The sequence below is a fragment of the Hippoglossus stenolepis genome, chromosome 14 (assembly GCF_022539355.2).
Source record: "Hippoglossus stenolepis isolate QCI-W04-F060 chromosome 14, HSTE1.2, whole genome shotgun sequence".
In the NCBI taxonomy this organism is placed as follows: Eukaryota; Metazoa; Chordata; class Actinopteri; order Pleuronectiformes; family Pleuronectidae; genus Hippoglossus; species Hippoglossus stenolepis.
Window position 1 is genome coordinate 800,224 of NC_061496.1, and position 20,000 is coordinate 820,223.

The 20,000-nt window shown below is 44.9% G+C and overlaps 2 protein-coding genes across 2 annotated transcripts in view; one reads left to right on the plus strand and one right to left on the minus strand.

The window, feature by feature from the left end:
- patj (PATJ crumbs cell polarity complex component) overlaps positions 1-17,366 on the minus strand; it is a 70,216-nt gene extending 52,850 nt beyond the window's left edge. Inside the window, 15 exon segments of the mRNA XM_047342835.1 lie at positions 1-14; positions 355-411; positions 553-602; positions 2,029-2,148; positions 3,880-4,009; positions 4,232-4,320; positions 4,407-4,509; positions 4,782-5,051; positions 5,182-5,310; positions 9,400-9,577; positions 9,968-10,107; positions 10,275-10,478; positions 13,943-14,121; positions 14,212-14,258; positions 16,806-17,366. The exon segment at positions 1-14 is cut by the window's left edge and continues 121 nt beyond it. Coding sequence (XP_047198791.1) covers positions 1-14; positions 355-411; positions 553-602; positions 2,029-2,148; positions 3,880-4,009; positions 4,232-4,320; positions 4,407-4,509; positions 4,782-5,051; positions 5,182-5,310; positions 9,400-9,577; positions 9,968-10,107; positions 10,275-10,478; positions 13,943-14,121; positions 14,212-14,233 — 1,685 coding nt within the window. The 5' untranslated portion in view covers positions 14,234-14,258; positions 16,806-17,366.
- Positions 17,367-18,039: 673 nt separating this feature from the next.
- tm2d1 (TM2 domain containing 1) overlaps positions 18,040-20,000 on the plus strand; it is a 4,465-nt gene continuing 2,504 nt past the window's right edge. Inside the window, exons 1-5 of the mRNA XM_035176043.2 lie at positions 18,040-18,293; positions 18,584-18,657; positions 18,788-18,896; positions 19,632-19,723; positions 19,938-20,000. The exon at positions 19,938-20,000 is cut by the window's right edge and continues 11 nt beyond it. Of these exons, the coding sequence (XP_035031934.1) occupies positions 18,049-18,293; positions 18,584-18,657; positions 18,788-18,896; positions 19,632-19,723; positions 19,938-20,000 (583 nt within the window). The 5' untranslated portion in view covers positions 18,040-18,048. The remainder of the gene's footprint in view (positions 18,294-18,583; positions 18,658-18,787; positions 18,897-19,631; positions 19,724-19,937) is intronic.

The window sequence follows — 20,000 nt, forward strand, 5'->3', positions numbered from 1 at the left end:
TGCACAGGCAGCAGCTGCGTTGAGCGGACGTGAGAGAAATGATTCACTTCTGATCATTTCATCAAACTCGTCTGATTTAAACTGGGTTTGACTCAGAGAAGTTTATGACATTTTGTTTAAAGTTCTTTTCAGACATGAACTGAAGTCTGGACATTTTCCTGAAATCGAGTGGACGTGTTGCTGAGGTTTCTAACACGTGACGGACGTGAATGAAGAAGAGGAGCCGAACACGTAGAACACGAATGTTCCGACCCGGAAATCTGCTGCTTCACATGTGAAAGATAAACTACAGAAAATGTCCAGAGCTCATGTCTGAAAACAGCTGCTGATATGAAGAAGAAGAATGATTCTCACTTTGGAGGATTTCTGCAGCTCTGCATCATCTTCAATGACAGGATCCAACTCCACCACCTGACCCCACACACACACACACACACACACACACACACACACACACACACACACACACACACACACGATAAAGTGTTAATGTCTGGATCTGAGTAGCATCCTATTCAGTGATGACATTATCAGTGTGTGGTCTCACCAGACTTGGTATGTTGGTCCCAGAGCCTGATCCCATTTAGCTCTCAGTTCTGCTTCTGTGAACACACACACACACACACACACACACACACACACACACACACACACACACACACACACACACACACACACACACACACACACACACACACACACACACACACACACACACACACACACACACACACACAGAACTATCAGTGACAGTAATTAACAGGTTCTCTTCAGGTTTTGCAGCAGCTCTATTGTTCCTCTACATCTCTGCTGATCTGCAGCAGAATCTCTGAAAAGAACCTGTTCTGCAGCAGCGTGAACGTTCCTCTAGAACTGGAAGCACTGCAGCAGAACCTAAAGAGAACCTGCTGAGAACCTGTTCTTCTGCACGAGATAGGTCACCTCATTGAAATTCAGTGGCCTCAAAGTGTAAACTAAGCAACTTCCTGTGAGATTAATGCAGAAACATCTGAGCAACAGCAGCTTGTAAAGTGTGGAGAGGATGAATGTGTTCTGTGGAGCGGAGTGACTGCACACGTCTGACGCTCGGAGCAGAATAAAGAAAAAGCTGGTGAACAGCGGTCGCTCTGATGCTGCTGCAGCTCCAGAGAAGCACCTCCAGCTCCTTGGTCGTCTCAGCTCTTCACATGTTGAGCTTTTCTGCTGCGGGTCTGGCGGCGTTACAACAACAGCCTCTGATTAAATTAGCATTGCTAACCCCGGCACTCGCAGCACAATTAATCTGCCGTGTTTGGCTGAATAAACGGAGTAATACATCGTCAGGCAGTTCAGACACTTTACATCTGTCGGCCGGCAGCAGGCAGGCGGCATGCTAAGTGTTAGCCTGGTGTTTGAGCCACTCTGTAAAGCTAATGAGGAATAAAAAGAGAGGACAGGATTCAGAGAGGAGTCCTGTGAGACTGTAGACTGTCTGCAGCTACCGACAGAGACCGAGACTGTGAGTCCTCATCGAGATAATACATGTGAAGAACTGGAACCACGTGTTGTTCAAATAATGATTCAAGTTAAATAGAATACAAAGAGTTTTATCCTCTGAAGTCACATCAGCAACGAGACAAACAAAACCTAAACTTTCTTTACAATACAAGAAGAAACGGAGCCATGATTTTATGCTAAATCCCCTCTGGAGTTTTAGAGGTAATATTTATTGGTTCTATTGTTGTTTATTCTGTTTGTATGAAAAGTGCTGTACAAATAAAGATTGACTGACATGCAACCATACGTTTAAGAAATTGATCCACATTTCAAACTTCTCTTTTCTTCTTATCATGATCATCTTATTGTTTTTAAAGATGTTTTAGCATCAAGCCTTTTTGTAGCCAGGACAGTGTTAAAGCTCTGTGGTCGCTGCACAAGGATTCAAACCTCCGTACGTGGGGCGACCGCTCAACCAGCTGCTGAGCATGAGGTCTGATGATCTGGACCATGTGTGTGTGTGTGTGTGTGTGTGTGTGTGTGTGTGTGGACCTCTGCTGAGCTGTGCTGTGCTCAGGTGCATCTGTTCCAGCTTCATTGTCGAGGAGCCAGAAGAGCGAGACTTGACCTCTAGTGACCTCTGCAGAGACACACGAGACGACTCCCTCTCCACTGACACACACACACACACACACACACACACACACACACACACACACACACACACACACACACACACACACACACACACACACACACACACACACACACACACACACACACACACATTAAATAAATAAAATGTGGAAATATCTTTTTCCTGATAAATTCCAGAGACTTTGTTTGAGGTGAGTTAATAATTTCTTGTGTTGGAGGTTAAGTGGATTCATGGCTCGCTTCACACTGATGGTGCTGTGACCTTTGACCCCCTGGCTGATCATTACTGTTGACCATCTATGAAGCTGAAGTTTGTTTTCCTGTCAGACTCATGAGACTCATCCTCAGTCTCTGCAGATAACAGAGTCTCAGAAATGAGCAGAATATAAGAAGTCTGAAAACTTCTCTGTGTTTTCTGGGTAATGAAATAAAAGACGTCTGGAGGAGATAAGAGCTCTGCACTCCTCCGCCTCACTTTTAGAATCGCTCGTTTCTCTCTGGCCTGCAGGCTGACCAGCGCCGGCCGCCGGACGATCACCAGACAAAAGAAATGACCCTGAACCGGGAGAATTAATCTCTGGACGCTGGTGCAGGAGGAATCCCAGACTCTCTGAGGAGAGTTGGTGAAAATTACAGCCAGTTGTAAACAAATTTGTCATTTTAATCTGAGCGAGCGGACAGAGGCTGAGAGGGTTCACGCAGCAGCTCCGATAACTTTCACACTTTGCTTCTCTCACACAAACACATTATTGTTTCAACCCAGTGTAATCATGAAGCTGCAGGAAACCACTTCAACACGTTTCAGATACGAGTCGTCACAACAAACTGATTCATTACATCACAGAGAATTCATGCTTTTAATATTAAACATGTTCAATTTAACAGATATTTAATGGAAATGGTTCATATACTTTTACTTTTAATGTGTTTTTGTGTTCAGCTCTTTAAATCAGATTTTTCCACCACTTATTACAGTGATAATAAAGATAAACTCAGTATTAAAGGAGCAGCATGTTACACTATTACAGTGTCACACAGAGGACACTGTAATTTCAGATAGTGCGCTGATATAAGAACTGTATCTGTCACCATGACAACAGTGCTGCTCTACGGACGTGTTCTGATCCGAGTCCGAAGCTTCATGTGTCGTGTGATCTGTTCGTTTTGGTTTCACATTGTAATCTACGGAGGAATTCTGTCTGACATACGTCTCATTATTTTATATCATTATAATGTGTTTAAATACGCGTCTCATAAACTCCAGAGGGAATCAAACCCAAGCGAACCCTGAGCACTGCCCGGGTCCCTTGAGCCTCTGAGCCGTGACGTGTCAACGTGCACAGTGAGCGCAGGTCCACGTGAGGAGGGAGGACAAGCGGGTTCTACGGTACAAGGACACGGGACATGTGTCCCGATCCCGACGCAGCGCCGGCTCCCATCCTGCAGCAGCAGGTCGGCGATGTTCGGTAAAGAGTACTGGGACGTTTTAGAATTTTGGCATTGACTTGGTACCGAAGTATCTCGTGACATCCAGTTCCAACTAAACTGAAAAGTCTGAAGGTCAAACAAGGTGTGAAAGACGTCCTGAGACAGTTAGTGTGTCTGTTAAACTCTTAAGAGTTTTCTTGTGGGACCGATGCTGGTTCCACGTGTTACAATCAGTTTGTGGTCATTTGTGTTTCATGAAGTTTAACATTGCAGTAAAACACTTCTCCTCAGAGCCCCCCCCACCCTCCACCCATCTACCTTTATCCAGGGACCTCTCCAGGGCTCTGGGTTTCTTCCTGACCACAGTGAGAACCACAGTCTGACCCGTCTGCTTCATCACCTCCAGCACCTCATGATTGGTCATTCCGTGAAGACTGACGCCGTCCATCTGTTTGGACAGGAAGTGACATCAGTGAAGATGAATACATCAGAGTCGGAAGTCAGTTCTCATCAGTGAACACACACACACACACACACACACACACACACACACACACACACACACACACACACACACAACACACACACACACACACACACACACACACACACACACACACACACACACACACACACACACACACACACACACACACACACACGTTCTTACAGCCATCAGTCGGTCGTAGACCAAGATGTTCCCGCTCTGGTCAGCAGCGCTCCCTGGAACCACGTGTTTCACAAACACTCCGACTGCATCTGAATGACACAGGAAATAATCTTTACTTTTTCAACTACTGCTCTTTCACAGTAAAAGCCCAGTTTGAGTTTTAATCAATAATCACCTTGACTGGTCAGAGGATTGTAGCCGATGATGGAGATACCGAGACTCTGACCGTCATTCTTGGTGAGAGGAACCTCGTGGATCTCGTATCCTTCCAGGTTGGGCTGAAACACACACACACACACACACACACACACACACACACACACACACACACACACACACACACACACACACACACACACACAGAGACTTAAAGAGTTTCTCTGAAAATATTTTAAAAAGTAAATGTGAATTTCTTGAACAAAAATAACTTATTTTGTTCATCAACGACCTTCAACCAACGTCATTAAAGAACTGACAAACTATGACTGTATCGACATTTAGTTTAAAACAGAAAAAGGGAGAGGACCCTCTCAATGTCCTTCTTGCTCACCGTCTTGCTGAGGCGGCGTTGGGGGGCGTGGTCAGGGCGTTGGAGGGGCAGCTCAGGGGGTCGGGGGGATAGGGAGGAGACGGGGGCAGAGTCTGGAGGTGGTGGGGGATGAGGACCTGTTGACCTCTGACCTCGAGGATCCCTGGCAATCAGCATGGTCACGTGACTCCCACATCCCTGCAGAGCCTTGACGACCTGGTCGCTGGTGAGGCCCGTGGTGGGCGTCGCCCCAATTCGGAGGATGTGGTCACCTGTGCGGAGACGTCCATCCTGATTGGAGGAGAAGAAGAAATCAGAAGGAAAACCAGGAGGTTTCTTTTCAAATGCTTCATCAGTATTAAAATGAATTTGTTTAAAGCAGCAAAGTGTTTGAACACTGAATAAAGAGGCCGAGTCTCACCTTGTCCGCCACACTGTTGGGGATGAGCGTCCTGACCACCACCCCCGACGTCTTCCCCCCCACGATGCCGAAGCCCAAACCAGATCCGTCATTCACCAGCTCGATCTCCTCCACATGACTCCACTGGTCCTGCAGCACAAACATTCCATCGTGTCAGACAGGGTCGACTGACAGCTCCACTGCAGCAACAAATCAAATACTGTCAATATGCAGGTAAATAAAAATACTTTACAGGGAAATACTGAGTAAAAACACAGGTTCACACATTAAACACATTCAATTATCTGTATTATTCATTTGGGTTTATCCAGGTGTACCTAATAAACTGACGAGAGTATGTGCCACAGCAACACTGATCAGGTATCAGATGAACAGGGTCAACAATAATATTAATTATTATAATAATTATAATAATCTTTATTTATTTAACACAATTCGTGCAACACAAAGTGCTCAACATAAAAGTAGTTACAAACATTTGCAAAAAAATGTATAAAACAAAAGAACTGAAATTGAACAGAATCAATACAGCAGGTAAAACACTAAATTCTGTGACAGACAGGAAACAATAATAAATATCACATTATTAACCACAATATTCCTGAGATAAAAAGCAGGTTTTAAACAGACACTGGTTCCAGTCAAATTTAAAAAAGATCCTGAGAGATAAAAAGCTCAAATTTCTTATCGTTAAAAAGCAGAATGACTCAGTTTCTCTTTCTTCAGATGAATGCAGAGCGAACCAGGATTATTAATAATCCTAATTATTAGATTGTATTCTGCTGGTGGAGGAGCCGGCAGCTGGTGATCTGTCCCCAGGTGAGAGGCGCTGAAAGGGAACCTCAGCAGGTAATTACAGGCTGAGAGCGTTTCCTGCTCTCTGATCAATGAGCTACAGCAAGAGGTGGAGAGGTGGAGGAGGAGGAGGAGGAGGAGGAGGTGGAGAGGAGGAGAAGGAGGGAGAGGAGGAGGAGGAAGTAAAGACGCCCTCTCTTATCACAGCTGTGATCTGAAAGTGGAGGAGGAGGAGGAGGAGGAGGAGGAGGAGGAGGTGAGAGGAGGAGGAGAGGGAGGAGGAGGAGGAAGAGGTGTAAAGACGCTCCCCTCTCTTATCACAGATGTGATCTGAAAGTGGAGGAGGAGGAGGAGGAGAAAGACTTAGTAAAGACGCTCCCCTCGCTTATTACAGCTGTGATCTGAGAGAGGAGGAGGAGGAGGAGGAGGAGGGAGGAAGAGGATGACAAAGAAGAGAAGGGCGAAGAAGAGGAGGAGGAGGAAGAGTTAGTAAGACGCTCCTCTCTTATTACAGCTGTGATCTGAGAGTGGAGGAGGAGGAGGAGGAGGAGGAGGAAGAAGAGGACGACAAAGAAGAGAAGGGCGAAGAAGAGGAGGAGGAGGAGGAGGAAGAGGAGGAGGAGAAGGATGAGAGGAAGAGGTGGAGTGGGAGAAGGGCGAAGAAGAGGAGGAGGAGGAGGAGGAGGAGGAGAGAGAGGATGAGGAGGAAGAAATGGAACAGGAGTAGGAGTAAAAGAAGGAGGAGGAGGAAGATGAAGTAGAGAACAATGAAGAAGAGGAGTAGGAGTAGGATTAGGAGGATGAGGAGATAGAAGACGAGCAGGAGGAGACTCCTCCTCAGCCTCAGAAGGAAGCTGTGTGTCAGATGTCCCACAGGAGGAAGAGGAGAGGTGGAGTTTCTCTGGTAAACCACAGTAAATTAAGATGGACGACATGACGGCTCCAGAAAGTGAAGCATCGTGATCACAGCCTGAACGGCCCCGAGGAGGAGGAGGCTCCAGGAGGCTGATCGGTAGACAGGGAGAGCGAGTTGTGCTTTTCATGGCCTCGGCTCCATTAAACGTGGCCTCCATAGAAACGGGACATGAATAAAACAGAAGCAGGAGGATGGGAGGCCTGGTATGCAGGAGGTGGCCCCGGTCCAACGAGCCGGGTGAGGAGGAGGAGGAGGCTCACAAACAGAGGGACAGTGTAATTCTGTGTGATAACGACCCAACAATAGAGCAGTGGACCTGGGATCCTCTCATTAGCAGCCCAGCGTTTCTCCTGCTGACATGTTCAACAACTCTCTCACATGTTCTCCAGTGTTCCTGTTCAGCTCATCACCCGTCAGGTTCCACTTCAGACTGGGAGTAACGACGTCTCCACTTCCCCCAGCAATAAAGACTAAATATCTCAATATGAACGCTGCCATCTTGGTATCCAGGTCCCGCCCATACACACTCTCAACCAATCAGGAGTCAGTCTCAGCTGTCAATCATGACGTCTCTGTTTTTATATCATCAAATAACTGATTCAAACCAAACTGATCAGAAACATCTTAACAAACTTGGGTTATTTAACGTCTACTTTGATTCTTTAGTTTGGTCCATGTCCCATCTGCTAACATGGAGGAGGAGGTTTATGACCTGTACTGCAGCCAGCCACCAGGGGGCAATCAAGACGCTTTAGAGCATCCATCTTTATTAACAGTGTGTGTGTTAAACAGCAGCGTCACCTCCCTCCCTCACTCTTTCAGGTGAAGGTACCAGTTTGACCTCTGACCTTTCACCTCAGTTAGGACGGACACGATGGAGCGAGTTTCCTGTTGACGTCATCGTCTCTTTGTCTCCCTCCTCCCTCCTCCCTCCTCCCCCGCTGCCGCTCTCCCCCGACATGTTGACATTCATCGATCGCTCCTCCTCTCAGACTTAAATACATATTGTCAGGAGCTGCAGGCGGAGCACTAACGTGATTTCCTTTAGGCCTTAAGGTCGTAAAAATCACAGAGTCAATGTCGGCAGACTTACGGCTCGTCATAAACAGGAGGTCTCACTCTGATACAGAAGAGTGGCCTCAAAGTGACCTCCAGTTATGATTGACGCCCTCTCAGCACCGCTTCTTTTGACTGATAGCCAAGCTCTGTGTGTGTGTGTGTGTGTGTGTGTGTGTGTGTGTGTGTGTGTGTGTGTGTGTGTGTGTGTGTGTGTGTGTCTGTGTGTGTGTGTGTGTGTGTGTGTGATAAAGCTGATTTCTGCTCCACACCTGCTTCTGTTCAGGTTTTAAAAGACACAAAACTCATCTCTAACTTAAATGTTTTTTGAAATCAGACGATCTGACACGTGACCCTGCAGCTCAACATGAACCAGATCCTGTTGGGCGTTAACTTCATGTACTAACGTCACAGCATCAACTGCTTCACTTTGATGTTTTGGTTCTAAACTGGTGATAAAACACTTGTTTTCCTGTTTCTCTCAAACAACCGACACTAAAACTTTAGTATTAGACATTCACCTCACATCTGGAGTCAAACACATCTGTTTCCTAAAAGAATCTGCTGCTCGCTGAGCGGAGTCAGCTGAGCGTCTCCATAACGACACAAATATTGACCACTGATCAGAGAAAGAATCTGTAAACAAGTCAAATTTGTCATCAAACTAATATAATAATGTGTGTGTGTATATTTAAAAGTTATATTATCTTTATTTGTTTCAATCACTTCATCATTTCAGTCTAATCCACATGTCGCTCTGTTATTTGTTTTCTCAGTTTTTTGTTGTTAAAGCAAACATTTGATCATTAATATTATTATTTGCTCCATCTTTATATTTCATGTGAAAGAATCTGAATTGACACAATGACGTAATTATCGATTAAACTGCTGATTATTCTTATTAATTCATCTTTTACTTATTCAATATATGAACTTCATTTATAACACTTTTCTTCATCTAAAACACATAAAAACAAACTTTGCCGAAGCTGAAGTTGACGAATTCAAACATCTTGTTATGTTCAATCCAGAGAAATTCAGTTTACTGAGACGTGATGAAGAAAAGAAGCAAAGCCTCATTTTTCTGGAGCTGAAAATTCATTGATTATGAAAATATCTGTCATGTCAGTCGTCTCATTGTTCAGCTCGGGTGACATGTTGGCTCACAGATTTGTATTTGACATATTTAGCTGACGCAGGAACAACTAATGAAGACGGATGAAGACGTGGACGTCTTCAACATTTGACTTGGCGAAACTTAACAAGGACACAAAGTGGAGATGTTGCAGAGATACTGATTCTAGAAAATAAAGCATTTCATCTCTTTGTGTATCAGTAAATCCTTCACTGTTCTCTGTGATGCAGACGTTTTCTTCATAGTTTTATCAGTTTAATCTCTGCTGTCTCTCTGGAGCACTTTCTTCTAACGGGATGAAGATTGGACGTCCTACCTTGTTGACCAGTGTGATGGGCGACGGCGCACTGGGTGGGCGATCCCGGGCCACCATCAGCTCCACAGTCTCTCCGGGCTGCTGCAGGAGGGTCAGGGCCTGCTGCTGGTCGACCCCCGGCTCCAGAGGGTGACCGTTAATCACCAGGATCTGGTCTCGCTCCTGGAGACGTCCGTCCCTGCAGACGAGTCACAGACAAGGTGGTGAGATTTGAGTTGAACGTTCATGAGTCTCTGGATTGTCAAGCTACAAGGAAACCAAGGTTTAAATAGATATGTTATCATTTTACATTTTGGGTTCATTTTACTAAATCAACAATCTGCAACTTTTTAACCTTAAAGCAGCAGCTTGATGAAAGTGAGTCTGATGTTTAGTGAGAACATGAGAAAGTTTCCTCCTTCTCTCCCTGAGCGTCTGTTCTCTGTGACTCTGCTGAGTGGGTTCCATCTCCTGTGAGAAGAACTGACTGAGAGTCAGCTTCAACTGTCACAACCAGCTGCAGCAAGTTGTTCATTTATGATAACATTTAAAACTATTGTTGGTAATGTGCTCAGGTTTAGAGTCGAACCTGTGAGCGATGCCTCCAGGCTGAACGTGTTTGACAAAGACCCCCTGACTGCTGCTTCCTGCTGGATTCAGACCGACCACGCTGAAGCCCAGACCTCCAGAGAGAGGCCGAGTCAGACGCACCAGCTCCGTGTGCCGGCCCTGCACACACACACACACACACACACACACACACACACACACACACACACACACACACAGTTAGGACATGTGTTGGTTTTCATGCTGTGGTATGTGTATGTTCATATGCAGACAGTATGATCTGGTGTGTGTGTGTGTGTGTGTGTGCGCGTCATGGCTCCACCCACCTGGGCGGCAATGAGGATCCACTTCTGGAGGACGTCTAGTGTGGGCGGGTTCTGATTGATGGGCGGTGACGAGCCATTGGTCAGGATGGAGGAGGAGGAGGCAGAGAGGGTGGGCGGGGCCGAGCTGCTGGTGGCGCTCATGATAAGCTGACCCTTCTTAGAGAAGCTGAACTCGCTGCAGGCGTCAGGAGGCATGCTGCTCAGCTACAGATGAAACATTACAGAGTGTCATCACTTCATCTTTATCCATTTAGACACTGTGACTGTGACCTTCGACCTCAGAAATCGAATCAGCTCTTCTCTGAGTCCAAGTGAACGTTTGTGCCAAATGTGAAGGAATTCCCTCGAGGCGTTCCTGAGATTTCACATCACGAGGATGCAATAGATATATATATTTTATTTTCTATTTTAAACTTTTGATATTCTATTTTATATTATTTTATTCAATATTTTTTTGCTTGTAAATATTCGGAGCATTGCAATAAGAGAGCCTGTGACCTGTGATTTCATTGCCAGCGACTGCTTAATGTAATTGTTGTGCATTTGACATTAAACTCTTGAATCTTGAATCTTGAACGACAAGATTAAAATTTTACTTACAACAGCAGATTTATTTTTATTGTCCGATTTTTTGTTTTACAATTTAAAGCTTTGACACGAGTGTTGAGCCTAAAATCTCTGCAACAGCAACATGTGGTGGAAAAACGGAAACGAGCGGAGGCTGCTGGAGGAGCTCGGCATGAGGGTTCCAGCGTCCACATACTTTCGGCCGTATAGTGTCACCGAGGCCCAGTTGTCACACACGTCTCTTTGTGGAAAGGTTTGGTGGCAAAAACCTGTGTGAAGTCCACCAAGAGGGAGGGAGAGAGGGGGAGAGATGGAGGGAGAGAGAGGGAGAGAGGGGAGGAAGAGGGGGAGGAAAGAGAGAGGGAGAGAGGGAGGGAGAGAGGGAGAGAGGGGAGGAAGAGGGGAAGAGGGAGAGAGGGAGAGAGGGAGGGAGAGAGGAGGAGGAGGGAGAGAGGAGAGGAGGAGAGAGGAGAGAGGGGAGGAAGAGGGGGAGAGGGAGAGAGGGGGAGGAGGAGAGAGGAAGAGAGAGGAGGGAGAGAGAGGAGAGAGGAGGGAAGAGAGGAGGGAGAGAGGGAGAAGGGAGGAAGAGGGGAGAGAGGGAGAGAGGGGAGGAGGAAGAGAGGGAGGAGGGAGGAGGGGAGAGAGGAGGGAGGAGGGAGAGGGAGGGGGGAGAGAGGAAGAGAGGGAGGGAGAGGAGGGAGAGAGGGGAGGAAGAGGGGAGAGAGGGAGAGAGGGGAGGGATGGAAAGAGAGGGAGGGAGGAGGAGAGGGAGGGAGAGAGGGGAGGAAGTGGGGGAGAGAGGGGAGGAACCCTTATATGCAAGGACATTGTCGACAAGAAAGAAAGACATGGAGCAAAAAAATAAAGTGGAGGCCGGGGGGTAAGAGGGGAGGAGAAAGAAGAAGAAATCAATAGATTCCTGTGCTCGCTCGCCCGCTCGCTCTCTGAACAGGTAATGTATTAATGACCTTTACACTCACATTGTGGAAACTTATCAGTCTGCAGCTTATTTAGGCCGGGCTGACGGAGCAGGATCCAGAGCCATTTCATCAATACAGCCTCGACAAGGCCGTTACTCAAACCAAGACACTAGATATTAAAGCTTGATAGATCCGCAGAGCGCCGGGGAGGGACGGACGGAGGGAGGGAGGGAGGAGAAATAAATAAAGAAAGAGAGAGAGAAGTCCCAGCTTCATACACCCTCCACCGGTTTCCACCGACGCATTCATAGACTCAGCTCTGACCTTCGCAGCACTTAGAATATGAAGCCCGCCGTCGGTTATTGCCATTATGTTAATTTGGCCTGCGGATTGTTTATTGTAAAGACTGTGCGTCGCCGCGAGCTGGAGCTGAATACAGATGAGGAGTCAGCGTCCCCACTCAGCGCCACCGGCAGGTCACAGCGACGGCCCGGAGGCGTCCGATACCCGTCCACAGCCGGACACAGTGACTGGACACGTGTAGAGCTGATGTTAAAGTCAAATGATAAAACACCTTGTGACACCATCTAAAATCCTGCAGGAACCAAGTCACTGAAAATATCCAGATTCTGTTCACACGCGTGTTTAACGACTGAAAGCTGCTTCTAATAAATCCTCCTTCACGAGGCTTCGTGCTGGTTCACCTGGAGGAGCCGGGTCTCTGTGAACCGATACAGAGACCGTCTTCAGCTCTTCAGTCCTCTTCAGTCCTCTTCAGTCCTCTTCAGTCCATCTGGACGGGTTTGGTCTTTGAGCTCAAACCTGCAGCAGCTGAACGACATCGAGGACGTGCTTTCCACACTCACAAGAATTGTTGCTGTAATTAAGATGTTCCAAGTTTTATAATTCAGGATTGGAGTATTTTTACTCAGTAAAAATGTCTTTACAATAAATACAAAGTCAGTTATTTTGAATAAAAGCTTAAATTCACTTCAGTTAAGATTATCAGATTAATAAAAGTCAGGTCCTCATCCTGATCTGTCGCTAATTTTTGCTGAATTTTCAAAATATCTTCCAAAAGAAATTTGTTTTTCGTGAATATTAAGAGGTAATTCAAGGAGATAAACATTAGGTGGCGCTAATTGTCCTGTAATAATAATATCACTGGAAGAGGTGAGGTAATTAAAAGTGGAGCCGACAGGTTGATAAGAATCTTTCACAGACACACATCAGTGTTTCTGTTTGTTGGTCTGAAAACAGAATAAACAATGAGAGGAAGAAAGATGAATTTGAGTTCTAAATATTTGGTTGTATTTGTGTTTTCTCTAAAGTTGTAATTATTTACAATAAAGTTCACAGTTAAACCAGAGCTCTCCATAAGTGACCATCGGATCTCAGCCGGTAACTTTACAAAGCTTTATTGTGTTTAAGCCTAATTTTGAGCTAATGCTGTTTAATCTGATTATGTCAGTGGTCTGTGATTGTGTGTGTGGTCTGTGGTTGTGTGTGTGGTCTGTGGTTGTGTCTGTGGTTGTGTGTGTGGTCTGTGGTTGTGTGTGTGGTCTGTGGTTGTGTGTGTGGTCTGTGGTTGTGTGTGTGGTCTGTGGTTGTGTCTGTGGTTGTGTGTGTGGTCTGTGGTTGTGTCTGTGGTTGTGTGTGTGGTTGTGTGTGTGGTCTGTGGTTGTGTGTGTGGTCTGTGGTTGTGTCTGTGGTTGTGTCTGGGTCTGTGTGTGTTTGTGTGTGTGGTCTGTGTGGTCTGTGGTTGTGTGTGTGGTTGTGTGTGTGGTCTGTGTGTGGTCTGTGGTTGTGTGTGGTCTGTGGTTGTGTGTGTGGTCTGTGGTTGTGTGTGTGGTCTGTGGTTGTGTGTGTGGTCTGTGGTTGTGTCTGTGGTTGTGTGTGTGGTCTGTGGTTGTGTCTGTGTCTGTGGTCTTGTCACCAGCAGGGTCTCACCTGGTGTCTCAGCTGTTTGATGGAGTGCTGCAGTGTCAGGATGTGGTTGTGTGTGTGGTCTGTGGTTGTGTCTGTGGTCTGTGGTTGTGTCTGTGGTCTTGTCACCAGCAGGGTCTCACCTGGTGTCTCAGCTGTTTGATGGAGTGCTGCAGTGTCAGGATGTGGTTGTGTCTGTGGTCTGTGGTTGTGTCTGTGGTTGTGTCTGTGGTCTTGTCACCAGCAGGGTCTCACCTGGTGTCTCAGCTGTTTGATGGAGTGCTGCAGTGTCAGGATGTGGTTGAACAAAGGGCTCTGCAGCGTCTCCCTCAGGTTCCCCACAGAGTCACTGTGAGTCCACTCCTCCTTCTGGACCAGTTTAGAGTGAAGACGGTCCAGAGCTCCGAGAACCTGCTGCCGCTCGGCAGAGGACACTGAGGACACACAGACACACACAGAGTGTAAACCTGCTGTAAACAAGTCAACAGTCTGAATGATGACAACTTGATGACAACGATTTTTACCTGTCAGGACATTTTCAAACATCTTCTTCCTTCTGTCTGTCGTTCTGCTTCAAGAGAAACAAAGAAGAAATCATTTCACTTTTATTTCAAATAAATCATAGAAACTCGATGGATGATTCTGACAGGGAACGATAAGGCAATGAGCGACATGTGACAACCACAAAACTGAGGTTGTCACAGGTCAATAAACTTAACAAAGAGACACAAAACAACCACAAAGACACACAAACACCAAAGAGACAAAAGACCACCACAAAGAGACACAAAACAACCACAAAGAGACACAAAACAACCACAAACAGACACAAAACAACCACAAAGAGACACAAAACCACCACAAAGAGACACAAAACAACCACAAAGAGACACAAAACAACCACAAAGAGACACAAAACAACCACAAAGAGACGCAAACAAACAACAAACAGACACAAAACCACAACAAACAGACACAAAACAACAACAAAGAGACGCAAAACAACCACAAAGACACGCAAAACAACCACAAAGAGACACAAAACAACCACAAAGAGACGCAAAACAACCACAAACAGACACAAAACAACCACAAAGAGACACAAAACAACCACAAAGATACGCAAAACAACAACAAACAGACACAAAACAACCACAAAGAGACACAAAACAACTACCAACCGACACAAAACAACCACAAAGAGACACAAAACCACCACAAAGAGACACAAAACAACAAACAGACACAAAACAACCACAAAGAGACACAAAACAACCACAAAGAGACACAAAACAACCACAAAGAGACGAAAAATCCACAAACAGACACAAAACAACCAAGAGACGCAAAACAACCACAAAGAGACGCAAAACAACCACAAAGAGACGCAAAACAACCACATAGAGACACAAAACAACCACAAAGAGACACAAAACAACCACAAAGAGACACAAAACAACAAACAGACACAAAACAACCACAAAGAGACACAAAACAACCACAAAGAGACACAAAACAACCACAAAGAGACGTAAAATCCACAAAGAGACACAAAACAACCACAAAGAGACGCAAAACAACCACAAAGACACGCAAAACAACCACAAAGAGACGCAAAACAACCACAAAGAGACGCAAAACAACCACAAAGAGACGCAAACAACCACAAAGAGACACAAAACAACCACAAACAGACACAAAACAACCACAAAGAGACACAAAACAACTACCAACCGACACAAAACAACCACAAAGAGACACAAAACAACCACAAAGAGACACAAAACAACAAACAGACACAAAACAACCACAAAGAGACACAAAACAACCACAAAGAGACACAAAACAACCACAAAGAGACGCAAAACATCCACAAACAGACACAAAACAACCACAAAGAGACACAAAACAACCACAAAGAGACACAAAACAACCACAAAGAGACGCAAAACAACCACAAAGAGACACAAAACAACAAACAGACAAAAAACAACCACAAAGAGACACAAAACAACCACAAAGAGACACAAAACAACAAAGAGACGCAAAAACCACAAACAGACACAAAACAACCACAAAGAGACGCAAAACAACCACAAAGAGAGCAAAACAACCACAAAGATACCAAAAAACCACAAACAGACACAAAACAACCACAAAGAGACACAAAACCACAAAGAGACACAAAACAACCACAAAGAGACGCAAAACAACCACAAAGAGACGCAAAATCCACAAAGAGACACAAAACAACCACAAAGAGATGCAAAACAACCACAAAGAGACGCAAAATCCACAAACAGACACAAAACAACCACAAAGAGACACAAAACAACCACAAACAGACACAAAACAACCACAAAGAGACACAAAACAACCACAAAGAGACGCAAAACAACCACAAGACACAAAACAACCACAAAGAGACCCAAAATCCACAAAGAGACGCAAAAAACAACCACAAAGAGACGCAAAACAACCACAAAGAGACACAAAACAACCACAAAGACACAAAAAACAACCACAAAGAGACACAAAACAACCACAAAGAGACACAAAACAACCACAAAGACACTAAAAACAACCACAAAGAGACACAAAACAACCACAAAGACACAAAACCCACAAACAACCACAAAGAGACACAAAACAACCACAAAGAGACACAAAACAACCACAAAGACACAAAACAACCACAAAGATGGTCAGTTTATTGTTGTTGACATGTTTCTAACGGTGTGAACCAGTCGGTGACGCGTTCAGGTGAGAGGCTGTTATCACACTGATCTCACACATGCACACGCACACGCACCAACGAGACTGAAACTGAGTGCGTGCGAAGGGAAACTCACCTGTGACCTCACCTGAGAAAAGCAGGAAGTGAAACTCGGAGGGGGGGAACTGTAATCAACACAACATGTGTGTTGTTGTGGTGTGTGTTGATGTGTTGTGTTGTTGTGTTGATGTGTTGTGTCTCTACAAACAGGAGCGATGCTTCCTCGTCCACAGATCAACAGGTGAATGGACGTGAAGAAGAAGATGAAGATGAAGAAGAAGAAGAAGAAGAAGAAGAAGAAGAAGATGAAGATGAAGAAGAGGAGACATTTTAAAAACTCACTTTATGTCCAGACTTTTCTCCTCTTCTGGAAACACACAACTTCTCCTCCATCAGCGACACAACTGCACCGACACACAACACACACACCCTCCGCTGCCTGCTAGCATGCTAACTTAGCTTCCTGAACTCTGGAAGTGGAAAGTGTCGTTACGGGTCGAACCGGGACGAGGGTCCGTGGACGAGCGGCGGCGGCGGGGCACCGGGGCACCGGGGCACCGGGGGACCGGAGAACCGGGGGACCGGGAGCACAGCGACCTGCGGACGGTTGTGAACCCGGAGAAGATTCACCTCAACTGGGCTGAGTCCGCCAGGAGAGCCGCTTTAATGCTGCGTTCACAGGCAGGCGGACATACCACCACTCACTGACAGCACCGATGTTTGTCAGTTCTTATTTTCATGAAGTTTCATGAAGTTTCATAAAGTCTTTATTGTTTCTGCTTCGTGACTCTGATGCTGATTTTGTGTTTTTATCATATGGTTCATAAACGATGACAATATCTACCGTACAAAACTAAGAATACAATTAAGAGAAACTGAAGGATATGAAATATGTTCTACTCTCTTTAATGTTCATTCACTTTATGCAAAACCTTCAACTATATTAATTAATAGAATCAATCAAATTCTAGTCAATTTACTTTCCATCCTCTTTAAACAGATATTTATAATAATCTAGTAATAATGCAGAAGAAGTGAGAACAGACTGCTAATCTTCAGGTATGAATAAAAAACAGACTGAGTATTTATTCAGTATGAATATACATGTTCTTATATATTATGTGTGTATTATAGAATCATTAGTCCAACAATCTTGGTTCCATGATGTTTGGGAGCCATGATTGATTTGATCTATGTCGTAGTCAATAACAATTAATGACTTATGGTATAATATTTATAACTTTTATACAAATAGTTTTACACTTAAAAAGCCAGAGTCAACTGTTAAAATACCAAAAATAATTAGAAGATTTAAAAGTACACGCGAAAACAAAAGAACAATGTATGTCATTTTCAACAGTACTTTCTTGTCACTGTTTTTAATATTATATTAACTGTGAAACATTACACATCACACTAACACGACAATACATTCATAATAATAATGAAATGCAGTTACACTGGTGTCTTATTAGAAAGTAAAGAGTGAGAGTATAAAGTACACATCTGGAATAAGTTCGATCTGACTCTATATTTAACATCAGATCAAACACTGAGCTGTTTTCTGTCACAACTGGAATTTACCATGTTGAACGCAGCATCGTGTCACGTGACAGCCTCAGCCATGGCGTCCTCCAGGACGTCTGTGTTGTGTTCGGGCTCCGGGTTCTCCTGGTGCTCCGGGTTCTCCTGGTTCTCCTGGTGCTCCTGGTGCTCCTGGTGCTCCGGGTTCTCCTGGTTGTGGCCTCTGCTCTTCTTCTCGCTGTGTCTCCACTTTGATCACGTGGTGACGGAGGACGCGCGGAGCTGCGAGGAGCTGCGGCTCGGACAGTATCCCCCTGTTAGCTGGGGCTAAGCTAACCGGCTAGCTGCTGCTGGGTGCTTAGTGTGTAGTAGGGTTGTGTTAGCTTGTGTTAGCTTGTGTTGGTGTTAATGGTAGGCTGTCTTATGTTGTGTTAGTGTTGTGCTACTGCTGTGTTTGCGTTATGTTGTGTTAGTGTTATTGTAGTCTTGTGTTATTGTTGTGTTTGACTCCTATACTGTTGTCATGTATCTGTGTCACGGGTTAGGATGTGTTGTTGTTGTGTCACTGTTGTGTTGGACTCCTTCACTCTTCTCATGTATTTGTGTAATGGCCCAAAGATCGATGAAGCCACTCAGGAGCCAGAGAACTGCAGGGACACGACAGCGTGGGGTGGGTGTGACCGGAAGTGACATCTGTTTATGTATTTACGTCTTCGACACACAAGTCATAAATCACACAATCACCTGTTTGTTTGTTTGTTTGTGTGTGTGTGTGTGTGTGTGTGTGTGTGTGTGTGTAGTGGAGTGTCTCCCTGCTCCAAACATCAGCTGTCGACTCTCCAATGGGACGGAGTTCAGGTTCAGTGGGAAGGAGGTGGGCTTCAACAAAACCATCTCCTGCAGGAATGTGTGAGTGTTCACACACACACACACACACACAGACACACACACACTGCTGTGTTTGCACAGTGTTGTGAGAGATTCTTCTCTTTGTGATAGTTTGGGTTGATTGTTGATTATCGGGCGTCTGCAGCTCTTGAGTCCTCAGAAGGTTTAAAAGTCTCAGTTTCCTGCTGCACTGACGTTAGTTATAACTTAATAACTGATCTGAGTCCAGCTCTGAATCAATCCTGAGATGAAGAGTCTGTGGACACAGACTCATTTTTATTTTCTAAAATACTTCATTAATAAAAGAACTGAATATTAATGTTCAAACTCGTATTGATGACTTGAAACCAGACGCTTCTGTCAAGTTTCGCTGCAGCACATGAAGAAGTAAATAACTTCCTGTCACATGAATCAGACATATTAAATATCAATTGTTTGTTTTTTCATTTTCTGTCTTTGACTTGACTTAAAATCAAAAGTATGAGAAAGAAGTTGTTTGATTCATAAATGAAGAACGAGCTTGATGATTTCTTAGAATTGTCAGATTCTTGATTCTCTGCTGAACGTGAAAAGAACCAGTGAGCGTCTGTCTCACACCTGTAGGACAGTGACAGCTACGCTCCCTGTGGCTGTCTTAGTCTTAAATGTTAATTTGTAGAAACCATAGATACGGTTTGTGCTCATAAAATTATTGTTATCATTGTATTTTCATTCATTATTTAAATTCATCTCTGAGAATCATCTGTTTTCTCTCAGGAGTGGTTATTCCTACAAAGTGGCCGTGGCTCTGTCTCTGTTTCTGGGCTGGATCGGAGCTGATCGCTTCTACCTGGGTTACCCAGCTTTAGGTACACACACACACACACACACACACACACACACACACACACACACACACACACACACACACACACTTCCTGTCAACTAGCTCAGTCACTGACGAAGTGAAGTTTTGGATCTTGTTTTGTCGTAGTTCTATGTAGATATTATCTTCTCTGTGTCTGATCACAGACTCGTGAGTTTGTTCGGACTCACCCTGACTTTTCTCCTCCTCTGTTTCAGGACTCTTGAAGTTCTGTACTGTTGGTTTCTGTGGAATTGGCACATTGATCGACTTCATCCTGA